Genomic DNA, 20,025 nt, shown 5'->3' on the forward strand with positions numbered 1-20,025 from the left:
ATACACATGAAGGAGAATGATTTTGCCTTGCTGAACTCAAACACTCATCCATATCAGATAGGTGTGCTGATGTAAGGATATAAAATGCATTGACTTGATATAGGCTGATTTTCAGCCAGTCCAGCTGAGTCTGGCCCAGTATGTTTAGTTGTGTAGGCACTTGGTATATAAACAACAGTGTTGGTTCAGCTCCCAGTGCAGCTCAAGAACCAGTGAGACTTGGTGGTGCACTGGAAGAGATATTGGGAGCTGATTGTGGAAATCAGACTAGATCATAAGAAGAAAATTCAGGATGATTTCCCTGTCACTGATGATGTTCATTCCCTATGTAGCTTTTCTCTTAGGCATTCTTTGTCACTGAGCCTTACAAAAATATCTTGCTTATGACAAGCACCATATTGCTTCTAGCATCAGATTAAAAAATACTCTGCTGGGAAGCAACATGTTACACTGTCGATAAAATGAATACTTCTCAAATCTTTTCTGTTCCACATGGTGCTTACTCTTGGTGTCACTGAGATTGTGAATAGTGGTACAGCCTGCCTTTGTGAGAAAAAAAGGGTTGCAGGATCATACCCAGGAACAATAAATGCCCCAGGCATGTAGTAAAAACAGCTCTAGCCAGTACAAGTTTGTTTGCCAAGTGATAGTATCTCCTATTTTTGGTTGTAGCAATTAAGTCTGCTGAAACATGAAAACAAATAAATACCCCCACCTCCAATTCTCCTTTCTGCAGCACAGTGTTATCGTAAGTTAAAGGTGAATTTTCTTTGGCTGCTGCTCCCTGAAAAGAATATTAAACCTCACAATCTAGGCTTTAAATCAGTTTCTAATGGGATGAGACCTAATGTGGGGAGGGCAGATGGGAGAGATTATTCCACCTCTATTTTCCCATGCAGCTTTTGAGATGGGCTACTGTTGTAAGACGGCAGATTGGTTTGACCTCAGGTCTCATTCAGTATGGTAGCTCTTATATTTGTATGTTAAACTCTATAAAGTATACTGCTATCAAATTGCTTTTTACAGCTTTGTCTGGCCCCCTCCCCTTGATGATGCGTGTGGGAAGCTAAGCAAAATGTTCCATTAGTGTTTAGAAAGAGAATTTGAGATATATTTTTCAGTTGATGCTGCAGGATTTATGATGTGTATAGTGCAAAAATGATTTTACTGGACCAGAATCATGTTATGTATTAATGAATTACCAGGATATGAGTCAGCTTTGGAATAGTTTGAGCAGGAAGGTAGCATTCTTCCACAAACAATAATCTGGTGATAAATAGTGCTGAAAGCTGTAATTCAATAGGAATTGTTTTTAAAGAGAATCAGAGAAACACTATATGTGCATGTATTTTCCACTATTGCAGTGGTGCACATAGAGGTGCCATATTACTGTGCCCAATTACTTAATCGGGTTGGTTAAGGTCAGATATCCTTTACACTGGGCTATACAAAATTGCAATAAAATGACAACCCTATCCCAAATGTTCAGAAGAGTTTCATTTTCCTGCGCTTGCATCTACCCTTCTGGGCCTTTTAAAGTGTACTGTTTTGTTTTGCTCTAAGAAGAGCAAATTCAAAGCAGGCTTTCAAGTCTCCTGTTGAAGCAAAGCGGTGTGATTTTCTTCCAGTACCTATGTTATGAACTGCTACTGCTTGTTTTGATAACTTTGAGATGAGGCCTTAGGACATGAAAACAAAAATCTAAGCTCAAATATGAAGAGGTAGTGGAGTAGAAGAGCATCTTCTGGAGGTTTTTTGATGCGTATTTGCAAAACATTTCTGTTGATGTTTTTGGAGGGATACCTTCTGTTCATCAACTCCATGAAGGCCAGCCTGTCTAGGCAGAATTTTTAAAGCAAGCCTTTGAAATAGAGCCAGAGAACAGTCATTCTTGTATCTGTTCAGTGGCCACTGACTTCAGCGAGATTGAAGGAAGCTGGGAATACATGGTCAGGTCCATGGGAGGTGAAGTGTTACTTCTGAGTTTTCAGTTGAAAACTGAAACTGTGTTGTACATACTCTTTCAGCACCATCAAGTAGCATTAGGCACATTTTCACCCCGGCTAGTCCCTTGTTCCTTCAAGAAGTCTCACTAGCAGCTCACACTAACGGGTGATGGAGACAAATACCTTAGCAAAGAGAATATTTTCCTCTTTTCAGAAATATGTCTAAAAATCAAATGTATTATTGGATTATTATTGATATGTATTGGAGGATAGAGGGACTGTTCTCTGCTTGACACAGAGAGGGTAAAAACCTTTATTATGTTGTCTCATCAGGCTGTTAAGCTGCTCTTACAGCCTTGCTGTGTAAATAGTGGCTCGAGCAGAGAGCAGGCTACTAAACATGTTTATGTTTGTAGGAAAACAAACAAACCTACCTGAAGTTTCTTTTAAGGCACTTCTCTTGATACATGCTTCTCCTACATAAAGCACTTCAAGAAGTAGCACAGTTTATTGCCATAATAGCAGTAGATAACTCAACTTGCCTTTGCCTTGAAAAATGATTGATTTTGGAAAAGGGTGCATGTTTGCTTATACAATCTTGGCAATGTTTTGATGAAAGTACTTCGTTTTCTTAAAAAATGTTGGGAAACTATTGACTTTAATTGCATTTTAAATTGTCCTAGCAAAACAATGGTAAGAGGATAAACACAATAGGAGCCAAAGCCAATTGCCTCCTACTGGGTTCCTCAGGCTAATAAAGGAACCTGAGCACAACAAAGCCCTCATGTAATAGAGAGGGGTGGGAAAGATCTAGGGCAGGTAAGTATAGATCTAAGGGAAAAGTAGTATCTGGGAAGTCTACAGGCAGTCTAAGCAGTGACAGAACTTCAGTCTCCAATTTCAAAATCTTCATCACTCAGAAACTTAGCCTTTTGCCTTTCTTGTCTCTATATCTCTTTCGCCTTGTACCACAGCAGATTCAGCCTTTGAAGCTTGGAGGCCCTTTTGTTACCACTGAGCAACTGTGTCCAACTGTCCCATGTAGAAGTTCCCATACAAGCAAGTTGGCTCAAGATGATTTTATTTTCGATTTTATTGTCACAAAATCTTGTGACAATCTGTACATAATATGGGGAGGCTATGAAGCAAATAGAGTGAATGTCAGAGATGTGTTGGGAATGGTGGTCCCCCACATCTCCCCAGCAATGCTTTCGTTAGCGCATGTGTGCGCCTGAAGTGCTCATACAGGGCACTGAGAAGAGGTACACATCCACATGCGCACATGCAGTGCCACAACTTTGTTGGTACTAGCATTCGTAACAGATTTGACTTACCATGAATACCACTGACTGTAGCTGCACTTTCATTATCCATGATGAGCATTCAGAGGTACATTTTTAAGTCGGTCTCATGTATCACAGCTGTGCTGACCTTTTCTTTGATTTGCTAGCACTGGGAAGTTGCAAATGTACTTAGACTTTCTTTGGCACATGGCCTTTCACCAGGCAGTTCCTGCCCTTCCTGATGCAATAGTGAATAGATTTTGTAGCTCTTAGGAAGAAGCTGTGATCTGACAAAGTGCTTAGCTCAACTAATTTTCTATTGATTCTAAGAGTAATAGGTTCTAAAAATGCGCAATATTGTTAAATGTATGTAGGCTTCTTTTTGTACTATTATTTTTATTGTATTTAGAAGATAGTGGTGCTTTACTCAGGTTCAGATCCCTACAGTGCATTTTAAATCTTTTAAAAATCCTTTTAAAATCCTTTAGAAATTCTGTAAAAATTGTTACTCACAAGGATAAAAACACAGAGAAAAAATAAGATGAGAGCAATTGCCAGGAACTTATAGTGAGGCTAAGAGTGATGTGCTTGATACCAAATACGAGTAACAATTTTAATGTTCTTTTCCAAGTGTCTTTATAGAACACCTCCCTTGGCTCCCTTTGTGTCTGTGACCTTGGGCAGACTTACTAATTTAATACTGTTGTGTCTAGTTACTGGGGGGGGGGGGGGGAGGTGTTCCATGGAAGATCCAGCAAACTTTATTACCTGCAAAATAAAAATTCCTTTCTCTTTTTAACTTTTCTATTTGAAAGTATTTGCAGAGCTGTCACTGATGATTGGCATGTCTCTGTGCAAACCCTCTGCAGAGACTCCCCTAGCTGAGATTTCTTCTGCCTTTCTGCCCCCTTCCGCTATCTGAGAGTACATGGTTTCTTCTCTTGGAGTACATGGATACTCGGTCTGCGGGTATCTGTAGAGAAAGGATGTACAGAGGGTGCTGCATAGCCAAATACATAGGTGCCTTGGAGTGCAGCCTTACAGGAGGTGATCTGCCCTCAGCTGCAGCACGAATCTGTGGCCTCTCTGCACCTCCAGAAGCTCATACATCCGATGCTGCTGGTCATTAAATTGAGCACCAGGTTGACTAAGTTTTTCTGTCAAGTGATTTCACAAACTAGGGGAGAAGGCATAGCAGGGTTGGTTGAAATATGCTGAAAGGGATCAGGGAGCATTAGGCTAGGGAGAGTCCTGGATGTGTTTCCTGGTGTGAGTGATAAAGTGAACTTACCTCATTAGATACGAAATGTACTGCTGCCTGCCCCTTAGAAAGCCTCTGGACCCAGCACTGATTTTCTCATTCCTCTCTCTGCTAGAACAGCTGATCAAATTCAGAAATGCTGAGCAGTTCAGCTCAGCTGAAGCAATGGAGGAAGAGGGAAGCTTGGCACCTCTTCCTCCTCAGCAGTCCCATGGACAAAAGCTGCCACTGCTGTTCTCCAGCTCTCCTTGCAGTACTGAGATTTAACAAGTAGTTTTGCACAACCATGTTTAAAAACTTAGAAGAAATTATTACCTGCCAAAAGGGAATTTATCAGGTAATTCTCTCCATTATTCGGTTTTTTAGTTTGGTGCTGCTAACAAAAAAAAAAGAAGGTGGTGGGGTCCTTCATAATACTGCAGGGAAGAATGTTGGAAACCTTTTTCTTTGCACAACAGCAGAGAAATAATAAGGTAATAATAATGGTGATGATGATGTATTTCATTATAGAAATGTAAAAACCCTTGGGCCAAACCCCACCAACTATAGTCAAAGATACCCCCAAAGACCCCAGAGTTAACCACTAACTTTTGCACAGCTGACATTGCCAAATTCTCCAGTTTCCATCCAAAGCCATTAATCTCCCCAGCCCCTCAGGCAAAGCTTTTGGTGATCTGAAAGCAAGCAAATACTTCTGTGGCTGATGCATGAGGCAGAACAAAACCATACTGACTGGGAGCAGAATTGGCTCTGCAGTGCTGACAGGAATAGGTATGTATGGTGGTCAGTTGTCCTGGCACATGTTAACACACAGGGAACACATAGGGAATAGGTATTTAGTGCGTTAAGATCTCATTCTGCAGCCCCATATCTGCAGACTCTGAGGAAGCCCTGAGGGAAGCTTGTGGAAGAGAATGAGCTTGTGAACTTTGTGTGGAAGAAAATTAAATAGGGAATCTTTGAGAGAAACTGAAAAGAGAAGGGAAAATTAATCTGTTGGTACTTGAGATCACATAAAACTCCCTTGGAAGAGTTCCTAAAGAAGGAATTGTGTTTACTCTGGAGAGGGAGCAAACAGTTTCAGCCTACAATTTTATTACCAAGTCTCATTTTTTAACCTGCTTTCCTTCTGTTTTCAAATCCCAGAGATAGCACAGTGGTTCCCAGAAAGTGCAACTGGTCTGTTTTAATAATGTCTGATAGCAGAGATAAAGAAAATGAGCCACCATTTACTTTTAAAGACTCTACCAAATATACTGTCTTGTTCTTCTCAAGGGCAGTTCCGTTTGCTGTAACTTCTAGGTAAACAGTGGGGAATCAGTTGCTCTGATGTTAATGAGGGTGATGAGTTTGCTGGGTTAAGAGTTGTCCCCTTGGTGCGTAGCATCGAAGAAGGGTCTGACTACTGCAGTACTTCTAACCACTGAAGGGGCCAATGAAAGATTACTGCCTTCTGAACTGAGCTGCTCCAGCAAGAGCAATTAATAAAGCCAGCCAGCCAGCCCAAGGGAACTACTTACTTGGAATCCTGCTTTCTTGTGTGTAACCTCAGACCCAACAAAATAAATGAGAAATATATCAAGAGGTACTTGCTGATTCCTGGAAGGATCAGATATACATTACACTCTTTTAAGCGAAATTATTCAGCCTGTACCAAATTTGGCAATTAAAAAGGATCACACCAATTTGACCTCTACAAAATAAAGTGACGGAGAAGACTTGGAGATCAGTCCAAGGAGACACCTAGACAATCCTTTCTGGAACAGATGTTTTTGGAGGTTACCAAGCAAAATGCTAAAGGCTGCTTAATTGCAGGAGGTCAGACTAAATGAGTACAGTCATGTTGTTGGTGTTAAATATTCTATCAAAATAAACATCCAGTTTCTATCCACACTTCTAAAACTTTGAAGATATAATTCAACTTCAGACATGTGGCAGAAGTGTGAGAGCACACAGAGAGAGGAGAAATCAGTGGCCTAGATGCATCTTTCAGGGCATTTGCCTGTTTGGCAGAGCACTTCTTGCTTAGCCAGATGGGAAAAGAGCTGACAGGCGCAAGGTCCATGGAGACTCCTGTTGCTGTGGCAGAAGCTCAGGCTGCTAAGCAGCTTGCAAGAAAGCAGGCTTTTCAGTGCGTTGAACCCTGGGGAAGGAATGGGTTGCAATTACTGAAGTCCATGTTAAGCCACTGCTAGCTAGAAAGTATTGCTCTCCAGGGCAACAAGTACCTTCTGTGGGTTGCAGAGCAGAAGCAAAATTGAGCCTAAATTCCTTCAGTGAGAATGCGACTGGAGGCACATCTGCATGACACTGGTGCCACTGCAGGTCCTCACTGATTTCCATGATTCCACATGGAACGAGACATGGACCTGCTTGTAGCATTACGGCCCAAATCTTTGCTAGAGATCAGAGACATACTGTCTGGAATGAGTGAATCAAGGGTACAAATAAATGCTTTGTCTGGTCTGGGGAAACTAGGTTAGCTCTAATGTGTTACAAGCAAATTTCTGTTTCTGAACTGAACTGTGGCAGCATGTTTAAATAATGCATGGAACAGTGGTGTTACCTATATTAGAATGAGTAGGAAGCAAAGATTCTGCAGAATTTGTCACTAACTGCTACTGTGTGCCTGTCCCTGAAGCTGAGTAATAGTAATTTCATTTCGTACTGCTAAATCCTTAAAATACCTCCTCTGTTGGATGCTTGCATAATAAGTCACAGGTTTCCAATTATTTATTGCCTCTGTCTCAAGTATATTTTGCAGGTTTCTACTGCAGTTTATATACATTTATTTCTTTTATTACCACTTTGCATTCTAAGAACAAATCATCTCTAATAAAAAACACATTTCCTTGCAAGCAGAATCAATTTCCTTCAGAAGTCTTTCATTCCCTGATTAGTGTGCTACATTTGGCCTTCACTAATCACATAGTTAACTGTGAGCAATAAAGTTCTTAAATAAATAAATGCTCTGGTCCGAGTCAACATTAGTTATAATGGACAGTTTCCCACTTAAATTTCTGAAATGCAAGATGTGACTGTTCCATTTAGGCACTTACATTCACATTAAAAGTATAGCAGTTAATACCAGATCTGTTTTTCTGCAGGTCATTAGTATGTTATTAATCGTTAAGTCTCAGTAACAAGTTGACTTGATTGCAAGTCAGTAATGCAGTGGTAAGTCTAAATGGGAGTGGTTTTTCAATTACTTTTAAAGGTTTGCGGTTATGGCTTCTTTTTTTGTTAGCCTGCTCCAGAAGCACTCAGTGGGAAGGTAATGAAGTAAAAGGTTTGTACATTACTACATCTTTCCGTGCTTCCTCTTTGTTGGTTTTATTATTGTAGACTTTGAAACATAAGGAGAAGTTAGCTGTAAGCCATTCCTTCTGGTCAGTGTTGGATGTGTATTTGAGTTATGTTCTCGGATGGAGGATGCATTTTTACTTACTGTGAACAGGGGTCAGTCACTGTGGATCAGAAAACATGAGATGTGGTGGAAACCCCATCATATGGCTGCTGTAGCAAAATAATACCTTTCCCAATAGTGAATTTAAATCAGCATTTGTTGGAGAACATAGCTTGAATCATGATTCCCTATGGTCCAGCAGCCACTCAGATTAAGATCTGTGGTTTCCCTAATGTCTGTCAAATATTTTTGGGAACCACACTGGCTAGGCTGTAAGGTGAGCACCATTACATGGGTGGTATCAGTTCCCTGCAGAAATCAGAGGGGAGGAGGGTAGACAGAAAATAACATTCAGCCAAAATACATATTAAAAAGCATTAGTGTTTATTTTAAAAACATCATGTAACACTCCTTTAGGGTTTCTATGTATGTGTGCTTAATGAATGAGAAAAAGGAAAGGCTCTGTTTCTCTCAGAGGAGCCGATAACTTGGAAACTGAAAAATACGAACACAAAACATTCTAACTAGCCTTGGGTTTGGCTTGTGTGCATGATCGGTTGAATGGGGTACTCCACACTGAGTCTGCGTTTGGCCTGGGGGTTAAAAATAAGCCAAGGTTATGCGAGACAGACAGAACAGAACTATCTAGTATGGAATTGTACATTAGGAGGGTGTGGCCACATGAGGAGATAACCCCACTGTATTGAGCAGTGGCATTGCTGTGCACAGTGCGGTGGGATACCTGGGCCATTGTTTCCAGCCTGGGGTCAAACGCTACTAACACGTGAATCTGATAACCACAGATTCCATGCTGATGTTCTTCACAGTATCCTGGCTAGCAATTAGGAGATAGATATATATATATATAAATCTTTGCTGCCATGATGAAGGTATACTTAAGCTAACTGGGAGGATTGCACATGTATGGACTCATGACTGTGATAGCATCTCTAAGTATTACTGTAATACTGTGACCATTTTTGAAGGGATTCAGTGTCATGAGTCACTTCTGTTGATGAAGGAATTAATAGTAGAGGTAGATATTTCATTTTATTTTACTTTGTATTTATAAGCACAAAGTATTTATTTTCTATTTTATTTCTATTTGAAATAGTATATTTAAATTTAGTGTATATTTTTTGTGCATATGCAATGGTCTAGTGTATACTTCATGTCTTGCCTCATTGAACACAGACAAATCAAATGCAAGGTAGGTTCTTTGCTTATAGTGTCCAGAACCATTACAGCCTGCACTCTGTCCCACATCCCTGTTACAGCTTTTATTGATTGTCTTTGAGCTCCTCCTGTCACATTCTCTGTAGCATAAATAGCACCATCAAATAACAGTGATCTCCCCTTGGTCATGTTTATTTTCAAACCACATAAAAAGTACTCCAAGCAGCAAGACTCAGCTTTTATTCCATTAACATGTGGCCTGTGTTTTGGAAGGAGGCTCTCAGTTTCATGAATTAACCTAGTAATGTATGTCTCAGAGAAAAGCTGTTGTGGTGACCATTAGTTTTCTCTAACCAATTTTTTTGCTTGTTATTAGCAAACAAAATGATACTAAGGAAGAAAGAGAGGGGGAAATCCTTTCTTTTGCAGTAATATTTTAATGTGAGGTTGGGCAAACTGGGCATTGAATTGTTCAGTTCTGTAATCACAACCCCCAAAACACAGGTGTACCGCTTTGCAAGCGCATTTTGCATGTGTACATTCTGTCAGGGAGTCACAGCAGTGTCTACATCAGCTTGCAGTCATCAAATATCTTGAAATCCAGTGCTATTATTTACCAGCCTCATCTGCATATATTTAGTGTTGAGCTGCTTGCTTGCAAGGCCAATGCTTTTTGGAAATGCCCTGCATTACACTTTAATTTCCTGGTCATTGGTTTATTTTAATTACTCTGAAATTTATTTTAGAGAAGAAAGCAATGGCCATCAAGAACACAGGGGTCTGCGTTTGAAGACTAGGAACAGAGTACAGAAAGGAGCCTTTCTCTTCGGAGCTGCTGGTAGCAATCCAGCTCAGTTTCAGACTTAGCAAAAATCATTACTGTGTGATGGCTTCTTCGTGCCCTGTGCCCTACGTCCACAAGTGAGTCAGTGTCCACATCACATAAACCACGAGAACAATTGGTGCTACTGTAATTGGGAGTCTACTGGCAGCATCAGTGGGAAGGACAGGGATTTGAATGATTAGGGAAATGAGCTGCTTTCTCCCTGCTCCCTCAGGTCATCTTTGAGAGACATCTGTTTGAGGAAACTTAGAAGAAATTTGATCTGTGGTAGCTCCCGTCTGGAGATAGATGGAAGATTTTACTTCCCAGTACTGACAATCTGACTCCCACTAATAAGCATTATATTCAAGAAAAATAAAGGTCTTTATGGGATCATTTAATATATGAAAGCATGAAATGAAAAAAAAAATCCTAAGTATGGTTGAAAAATCAACAATAAAATCCAAATGCTGACTTGACATTAGAGGAACAGAGCCAAACAAATATTATCAAGCATGACCACTGCTGGCAATAATTGCTTCTCTGAAAAACACAGGGAAATTCTGCTCTTTTATTAAACCATTGAACAATCTCTTTGAGTAGAATCCATTCTAGGCAAAAATAAAGGAGTGATTCCGCTGTTGAAACATTCTCTTTAGAAATGAAAACATAGATTGGTAGAAGAAATGTTGGGCTTTATTGATGTCATGGAAACAGCGACTGGAAGGAGAGCTCTTAGCGGCACAGAAACCCATAAGGAGAGTGCCTTTAGAGAGGGCTGGGACTGCCAGTGTGCATATGAATCAGTGGTGGAGGTTGGAAGGGTCCTCTGAAGTTCATCTGCTCCAGCCCCTGAACTAGGCACTTCACTGGGTCATCTGCTGTGAGATAGAGAGGTCCTTATCTTAGAATTTATATGGCACCGTTAGTAATGATGAAAAAACCTGCCTCTGGTAAGAAGCTAATCATGTACTACGAGAGATGCATTTAGCCTCAGATTTCTTGTAAGCTTCTAATAGTTAAACTGTGAAGATATCTATCTCTTAATATGCTGAAACGACACAGTCACATACGATGATTACAGTAGTGAATGTGATACGAATTTTTGACTAAGTGAAAGTAAAAAGAATGTGTTTGATGTCAAGTAAGTGCATTAGCAAATCTGAAATGTTCTGAGACAGCTTGGACTATTCATGAATTCATGCCAAATTCAGCTAAAAGCAGAATAAAACTTCAACCTCAGGTTGCAGCTTTCCCCTGAAGTTCCTCAAAAACAGAACATTTTGACTTTTCATGTTCAAACAGTTTAAAAACTTAAACCAATTTAAAGTTATTTAAATTAAGAGTGCCTCAGACCCAGAAAGTTAATTTCTCTGTATTTATTTTGGTGTTTGGGAGGGGGGGAATTCAGAGCAACCCAATAAAAACTCTGTGTGTGTGTTTGTGTGCATGTGTTGGGTGGGGGATTGACCACAAAACTGGAAGAGGAATTATTTGTTCTCAGTTCTCTGTCTATAACCTGTCACATCTCTGCTGTTGGGTTTGTTTGGGTTTGGGTTTTTTTGCTTTTTTTAAGTAGATAATGTGTGTGTAGTAGATTGTGTGTAGTGTTGTTTGTGCAGAGGAGACAAGATTTAAATACCTGTTTTCCTTCTCAGTTACGTGGTAAGCCCATAATTTGAGTATGGATTTGAAGCCCAGTGCTGGGTAGGTGAAACCAGGTTTAAATTCTTGCTCCTTCATCTTTTACACAATATAGCTGTATCTTGAAGGGTGGTGGGAAAAAGTATCATAGAATAGTTGGGTTGGAAGCGACCTTAAAGACCAACCCCCCTACCACAGGCAGGGACACCTTCCACTAGACCAGGGTGTTCCAAGCTCCGTCAGACGTGGCCTTGAGCACTACCAGGGATGGGGCAGCCACAGCTTCTCTGGGCAACCCGTGCCAGTGTTTCACCACCCTCATAGTGAAGAATTTCTTCCTTATATCTAGTCTAAATCTACCCTCTGTCAGTTTAAAACCATTACTCCTTGTCCTGTTGATAAAAAGGACATCCTTTCAGGGTAAATATGCAGAAATACTGTGGAGCACCACAAAGGTGCAAGGGCCAACTTCAAAGTTTCTGGGAGCCAGGGTATAACAGCGCCCAGAGCACAGATTTAGAGAAGAAAACAAAGTGAGAGTATTTCAGCATCCTGTATCACACCACCGTTTCTTCTAGTGAAGAGTATGTGGTGCATATTTTTCCCTTTTCTATGACCAGTGCTGAATTCCTCAGGGGACTGGTGATTCTGCGGATAGGGCGCTGTGGAAAGCTCTGTCCCTTGGGCAGAGCCGCGCGCTACCATCCACAGGCAAGGAGGAGAGGAGGCAAGGGGCTTTGGTGTTAAGCAAGGAAGAATCTGCACGGAGGCTTTCCGCATTCTATCAGCCAAAGCAAGATTCTAAATTCAGGAGAATTTATTGAGTTGAATTTATGAGAACAGCAGCAGGAGGTGGGATGAGGGGCTTACATGGTGAAAAAGCTTTTAATAGCAGTCTTTGTATTATCATAAAAGTGTTTTGTTTCTGTGTCTCTGTCAGCCACTGTAAGCAATATAAGTTTATGAGTAGCTGATACTTTGTGCAATAGAAATGCATTTGTCTATTCTGAGGGTCTGTTATGTGGCAAGCAGATGACTGGTGATGTTATATAGGCAGACCTTTGTTTCCACAGGCAAAGAGGCATCCTTCTTAATGCAAAGAAAAACCTGTAACAACCTAAGCTGTAATATGTAACAACACAAAGTGGTATGTGTGAAAGCAACGCATAAACCCCACTGCCTAAACTAGTGCAGGATAAAATCACTATTGAGAAATCTTAAATTATTTTTGAAAAAGAGCCTTCCGAGGTAAGTCAGAGGCCAGAAAATTAACAGCTTTTGTAAATTTCCTGCAATACCATACAGGGCACAAGGTTACACGTGAATGAAACGATGTTGTATGATTTGGCTTCTTAGGCATTAAAAATCTTTTAAAAGCATAACTACAGTGTTCATTCCAGAATGATTTTACTTTATGTATTTATTTAGAGAAAACTGAAACAGTTTGCCATTGATATGTATTCAAAAGCTGCATATTTCCAAGGCTATAAAGGAAATCTTAAAAAGAAATTACTTTCAGAACTCAGGATTTTTAAATGCGTAGAAAAATGCATTAAAAATTAAATAGATGTAAAAAAGAGAAAATCTTTTTCCTCTTTTAGCTACTTAATCATAACAAGTGATTGTGGTGCACGCATAAAGCTGGATAGCATAGATTTTTGTTCATAATTTGCATTTCATTTTATGTTACGCATTTGCCTGAACAGTTGGTTTCCACATTGTGAATTCTCTTTTGCATGAATGTTTTGAAACACTTAAAATTGGAGATCATATAATTACAGCTGTTTACAACATTCTAAATTTGTGCAGAAACTCACACAGATTTTGGGTTTGGGTACACATACACAAAATCTTATTTCTCTAGTTCTTGAAGTTATGTATTTGCATTTATAACAGCAGGATGAGCTCTAGAATGTTTCATTAAACATCAAAACTATATAAATAATACTTGGATCTAGGAATTGGGTAGCACACCCCTAAGTATTGGTGAGTTTTGTGGTTTTTTCAAGCACCCACAGCTTTCTAAGCATATACAATATGAAAGTCTGAATTATACATAGTAATGGTGTCGCTCAGATTATGTTCTTAATAAGCTACTTTAGAAAGTGTGCAAGCTATTAGAAAAATGCTGTTTCATTCATTTATACCTCAGGAATATTGGAGGAGTGAGATTGGTTGAAATTATCACTCTCAAATAATGCCATTGTATTAATATTTCTGGCCTTTTAATGGAAAAATTAATCACTGAAGAGGATTTTTTAACAAACAATTGTTTTAGGATGAAATTCACTCAAAAGTGTTGTTTTGCATGCATTGCTATCTAAGGTACCTTTAATGTAACGGTTTACAGCAAGTCCATTACATCATGACAGCTGTCAAGTAAAGCTTTTATGTCCTCCTGCTCAGCAAAACCTTTGTACTACCTTTGAAGCAGTGTGCTGTTAATTGCTTTCTTCATAGGCTGCTGGATGGAAGAGACTATGTAAATAAGGGTCTTGCATTAGTGAGCAGTGATAATTAGAGATGCCTGGCTTTCTTAAGGGGAAGAGGTCAAATTTTCTTGAATTAGGTAGAATGTGACTTTGGACTAAGATTTCCTGTGTTTTAGGTGCAGCCTGACCATTCCTGATGCTGGCATGTTCTCAGATGATGTTGTGCTAACCCCTTGTAGATGTGCAACCTTGCGTACAGTCTGTGTGTACTCTGTGCAGGCAGAGCAGGCTCCCTGTCATGGTGGGCAGGATGACAGAGGAATGGTCAGTGAAAGAGGGAGGGACTTGATCCAACCCGAAACTTTTTTCCATTGTGCCACTAACCCCTCAAAACCTTCATACCCCCGTTGCCCAGCTGGGTAACGATGATCAGAAGTTAAAGGTTGCCATCTAATGGTGAATGTGTATAATATGGTGTTCATGGTTTTGTTTATGTTCTCTTTTCTTACCCTTCTCCATGTACCTGCAAGTCCTTTCCTTATAAGGCACTAGAGGAATGAAAATGATATTTTGCTCAGATTTTACACGGGGTGATATGTGATGTTTTATCAGTAACAAGATGTTGCAACTGAATGTGAAATTCCAGCCATTCAGTTTGACTGAATTTTAATTTCCTAATGCTTTTTCTGTGAATGTAGATATCGACGAGTGTTCCTTTGAAAGGACCTGTGATCACACCTGCATCAACTACCCTGGAAGCTTTGAATGTCTCTGCCATAAAGGCTACACCTTGTATGGACTGACGCACTGCGGAGGTTTGGAAACCAAGTTTTTTTGGAAACCAAGAATTCACTGTATAGTAGAGGCAGGCAGGAAGAGAAATAGGAGTTCACCTGAGGAAAGAGTTTGGGAAAAGACTCCACTTAAGGGCAATTCTGAAAGCAAAAGCAGAGTCTGGAGGTTTTGGGGACCTGTGCTATGCAGGGTATGAGAGACTGATTTTCAGTTTCACTGTTAATTCCTTAATGATTTAATATATGTCTTAATTTAGGAAAAGCCTCAACATCTGTGGTTCAGCCTCAGGCTTTAAATAATATTCAGCCTAGCTTCAGCTTCAGTCTTTTAAATAAGAATGAATTAGGACCAAAACTCTTAACTGGAAGTGCTCAGTGCTGAACCACTGACAAAAACATGACCGGATCCAAACTGCCTGCTTTTTTCCTTAATGGGCAGATCCAAGTCACTGCTCTGAATCCACCCCGAGCTTTGGTGCTCAGGCCTGTCATTACTTTTAGGCAGCCCCTGCAGAGTGATGTTTATAGTGGAAGAACTAACTTACCCTGGCTGCCATCTATGTGGCACTGAGCAGAAGTCAAAACTAGGGAGAAATAATGAGAACCTTCAAAAAAGTTTGGTGCAAGCTTACCTCTTAGTAAGCTTTCTCTCCATCTCGCTTCCACTTTGTTAGTAATTAATAAACTATGTGGCAATGTCCTTGTTCTGGGCCTTCATGCTGAAGGACAGCTCCTGTTGCAGTCTGGTGTCTTCTTCATGGCATCTCTTGTAGTAAAAATCATGTGTCATAAGGGAAACTTTTAGGACAGTGCTAGCACTTACACCACCTGTTGATGTAAAGCCCTACTTTCAGTATAAATTGCCTTGTTAAGTGACCTTAGGAAAGTCAGTAGAATCTGCAGGGCTATCCAATGCCTTGGGGAATTTGGCTGCTGCTTCAGGAGCTTGGTTCTGGGCTGAGGTACCTGACAGCAAGAGCTTGGGTTTAAACAGTTCAGCCAGAGTTCAGTGACATGAGCACTGTGGGCTAAATCTGTGTTTCAAAGTAGAGAACACTCGGCATAAACCTCATCTCTATGTACGAAATTTCGCAGAAAAAAGCTTTTTTCTGGGGCTATCTCTCTTGTCCATTTTTGGAACTGCTGACCCAGGACCTGCAGAAGTTCTGACTCTGACCCAAAAATCATAACATTGTCCAGAAACGTGCCTGTCATATATGGGTGTCTTTCTCAGTTTATTTTTTGCATATACTCCCTATTTTCTAGATTTTTACTTAACCACATGGGCTAAAAGCTTGCATCAGAAGAAGAAAGACATTTCTAGATTCCAGCAGCTACCCCAGTAAATACTCCCATGTTCCCATCAAATGCCCCAAGATGCCAGAGGAAAACTTGCCTGATGTGTATGGATGTGCATTTGTTAACCATGCAGGGCTTGAGCCAATCACTCATCAGTCCTACCTCCTACCTGTACCTCACACTCTGGCTTCAGGTGGGGTCACTGGGCTGGAACACTGGGGCCTGGAGAGAACTGGCTTGAACTTCGGCTGTGTTCGTGCAATATGGATTCACACAGTGCCAAGCACACGGCAGTCAGAGGTCAAGCCTGGACTCTAGGCATGGTTTGTAAAAGTAGTTAGACACTCAGCCTGGGAGCATTTATGGCCAGACACACTGATGGTTTTCCTCTGCAGTTACATTTTGAGGCCTACCATTAAGCCAGAGTATTAGAAATTCAGTGTATCTATCTCCCGCTGATTTGATGTCATTCTAGTTCATTTCAGCTTATGTCAAACGGCACAACCTATGTGCCTTGTAAAAGTATTACAGTAATGCTACTGTTTCAGCAAGCAGATGAACATAGCTGCGTTCAAAGGGCAAAAACCGTTTGTCATTGAGGTTAGTGTAGTGCCTAAAATAATGGGACTGTAGTTCATAACAAGGGCTTTTAGGTTATGGCTGTATTAGTGAATTAAAGACTCTGGAGCAGCAATGTGCAACTGATAGTTCGCTGGTGCCATGTGACAGTTTTGGCCTGTGCCATCTAAGCGTGATCCAGAAGCAAGTACATGGCATCACAACTCCTGTTGAGCATGATGGATAAACACCATTTCTGGCTGTGGGAAGAGAGATGAGAGAGTGGCCATGTCAGCACAAGTATATAAATGCTGGTTGCATAGACTAAAAGAGTGCACCTCACATTGACAAAATACTTTTCTAATGTAGCAAAAGTTGAAAGATTTTATGTGGAATATCAGTGATAACATATCCAGTAATTGCTTTACCTTCCTGCAAGCTTTTACCTTTCGTTTTCGTTTGAAGAATAGAAGACTAAATAAACTACACTTCAGCTGCTAGGTTCCTATCAAATATGCAGTTTCTTTCTCCATCTGAATAATTTCTAAAAGCAAACTCTGAATCACTGTGGAGAATTTATCTCCCTGTTATACAAAAGAGATCTAATCTAACAGAAGTTTATGCCTTTGACATTTTTCCATATAATGCAATATACACTATTGTCCAGATGCTGCAGACTTTTGAGCATGTTTTGCATCTTGTGAATACTTCCAAGAGTTTCAGTATAATAGCCCTAGCAAGTAAACTGTATCATATGCATAAATCCTTGAAAGGGTAGGAGCTATACATCTGTCTAAGGACAGATACATGCAATATGCACTAAAATTGTCTGACATGAGTATTGTCTGCATTTATACATGTTTCTATAGACTTAAATATCAAAGATATAGTAGAAACAGATATCCTTATGCACATACTATCTTAATGCACAGTATACATGTGTACATGTGGTTAATACTCTTCTCAACTTTAATTACATTTTCAGATATTGATGAGTGCAGCATCAGCAATGGTAGCTGTGACTATGGGTGCCTTAATACAATGGGGAGCTATGAATGTGTCTGTCCACCTGGAAAGAAACTGCACTGGAATAAAAAGGACTGCGTTGGTAAGTGTGGGAAGCTGACTCGGAGGTGACTGTGGTGATGCTCCTGTCCTCCAGGAGGGTGGAAAAGCCCATGGTTTTGCCTGAGGGATGCTGCATTTTCACAGTATAGATATTGTGAAAATATAGATAGATCTCCAAATTAACTTTATAAAGTCAAATAACACCTGATCCTGTGGGGTCTGTAAACTAGAACGTAACTCCAGGTGGGTTAGAGAATGGGCGGTCTGATGGAATTTTTTTGTGTAGATAGGGGTTTTTTGGGAGTCAGTTCACACATATCTAAGTCATATTATTATTATGTGTCGTGGTTTAAACAAAGTCACACAGCTCATTCACTCACTTCCCCCCTTCTTTCCCTCCCTCTACTCCTGGAGGGACAGAGAGGAGAACAGAAAAGAATGCAACTCCCACGGGTTGAGATAAGAACAGTTTAGTAACTAAGGTATAACACAAACCACTGCTGCTACCACCAATAATAATGATAAAGGAAATAACAAGAGGAAAGAACACAACACCTCAGCACCAGCCGACCAATAACTCGCCCCACCCCACCCAACCGAGCACTGACCGATACCTCGTCCAACCCTGCAGTCCCTAGCCCTTCTGGGTAACTCTCCGTTACATCCTGGGCATGACGTGCTGTGGTATGGAATACCTCTTTGGTCAGTTTGGGTCAGGTGTCCTGTCTCTGCTGCCTCCCGGCCTCCCCTCCTCCCTGGCAGAGCATGAGGCTCAGAAAGTCCTTGGCCACACCAAACATTCGAGCAGCAACTGAAAACTTCGGCGTTATCAGCACTGTTCGCAGGCCAAAAAATCAAAAATACAGCGCTGCACCAGCCACCAAGGAAAAAAAACCGACTGCTACTGCTGAACCCAGGACATTATGTTATGTATTTTATATTTTCATCCTTAATTTGTCCTTTGTCCATTTCTGTGGCCCCAGCTATAACTCTTTCCCTTTAAGACTAATTTAGAATATTCAAAACATGTAACCACTTACAAGTAGGACATAGTGTTCACGTTAATGAATAAATCTACATTCACAGCACCATACCCCAGTTTTTCAAGTTATCTCCAAAGGTATCCTGCTTAATATAAAGTACTAACACTAGCTGTGTATTATTTGCAATGAGCACAATCCTGTGACCATTCAAATTACAGCACTTGCTTCTAGTGCCACTTTGTGACAGATCTGAATTTCTGTATCCTTCTAGTAGACGACTCTTTTCTGGGGTCTTATTTGAAGCATAACACATCTTGGCCGTGGCTACAGCCATTCAAAGTATTTTCCGGGAGATTGTAATTCCATTTTCACATTTTTAATGGGAATGGCATACCTGAGGTCTCTCAAATTTAGGTTGTGGGGGTTTGTTTGGGTAGGGCTTTTTAAGAATTATAGAATCATAGAACAGTTAGGGTTGGAAAGGACCTCAAGATCATCTAGTTCCAACCCCCCTGCCATGGGCAGGGACACCTCACATTAAACCATCCCACCCAAGGCTCTCTCCAACCTGGTCTTGAACACTGCCAGGGATGGAGCATTCACAGCTTCCCTGGGCAGCCCATTCCAGTGCCTCACCACCCTCACAGTAAAGAACTTTTTCCTTATATCAAATCTAAACTTCCCCTGTTCAAGTTTTAACCCATTACCCCTTGTCCTGTCACTACAGTCCCTAATGAATAGTCCCTCCCCAGCATCCTTATAGATACCCTTCAGACACAGGAAGGCTGCTATGAGGTCTCCACGCAGCCTTCTCTTCTCCAGGCTGAACCACTAGTAATTTCTCATAGATAAACTTGGGGCCTAATACCTAACTGGGAGCAAGACAGAACAAGAAAGGGACTTAACAGAGTCTCTGCACATATGGAAGAAAAGCACTACAGTCTTTTATATACTTCCATATATAGCCAGGGTGGGGTGGTGGGTACGTATCTCAGGTTGGGTTTCAGCCTTTGCCATTGACTTCTCTCCTAACCACAACTATGTACTTCGTTTTTCCTGCTTAGCTTTATCTATATTAACCTTCCCTATTATATAGAGAATCGAGTTCTGTAGGAGTAAGAAATGGTTAACACTGGTGGGTTTTAGTTATCCAGCAGGTCTCTCTTGCAATGTACCAGTTACTCCTCTGGAAATTAGTTTGTAAATTAACAGGAGGGACTACAGTTTTTTGAGGTCTGCTATGCAGTTAGACCTCATAGTTAGACCAAAGTTTTGTGCTATATTCCCTCTCAGCCTGCTAAGAATGCTGTTCCCATGGTAAGAGGCTGGTTGAAAATATTTTCCTAGTTGTA

The 20,025-nt window shown here is 40.6% G+C and overlaps 1 protein-coding gene across 4 annotated transcripts in view; it reads left to right on the forward strand.

Moving 5' to 3' along the window:
* SCUBE1 (signal peptide, CUB domain and EGF like domain containing 1) overlaps positions 1-20,025 on the forward strand; it is a 213,101-nt gene that overhangs the window by 166,291 nt on the left and 26,785 nt on the right. For all 4 annotated transcript variants that reach the window (XM_065673120.1, XM_065673131.1, XM_065673139.1 and 1 more), the window contains 2 exons: positions 14,670-14,786; positions 17,608-17,730. In XM_065673120.1, coding sequence (XP_065529192.1) covers positions 14,670-14,786; positions 17,608-17,730 — 240 coding nt within the window. The remainder of the gene's footprint in view (positions 1-14,669; positions 14,787-17,607; positions 17,731-20,025) is intronic.

Source organism: Lathamus discolor, chromosome 1 (genome assembly GCF_037157495.1).
Source record: "Lathamus discolor isolate bLatDis1 chromosome 1, bLatDis1.hap1, whole genome shotgun sequence".
Taxonomy (NCBI): domain Eukaryota; kingdom Metazoa; phylum Chordata; class Aves; order Psittaciformes; family Psittacidae; genus Lathamus; species Lathamus discolor.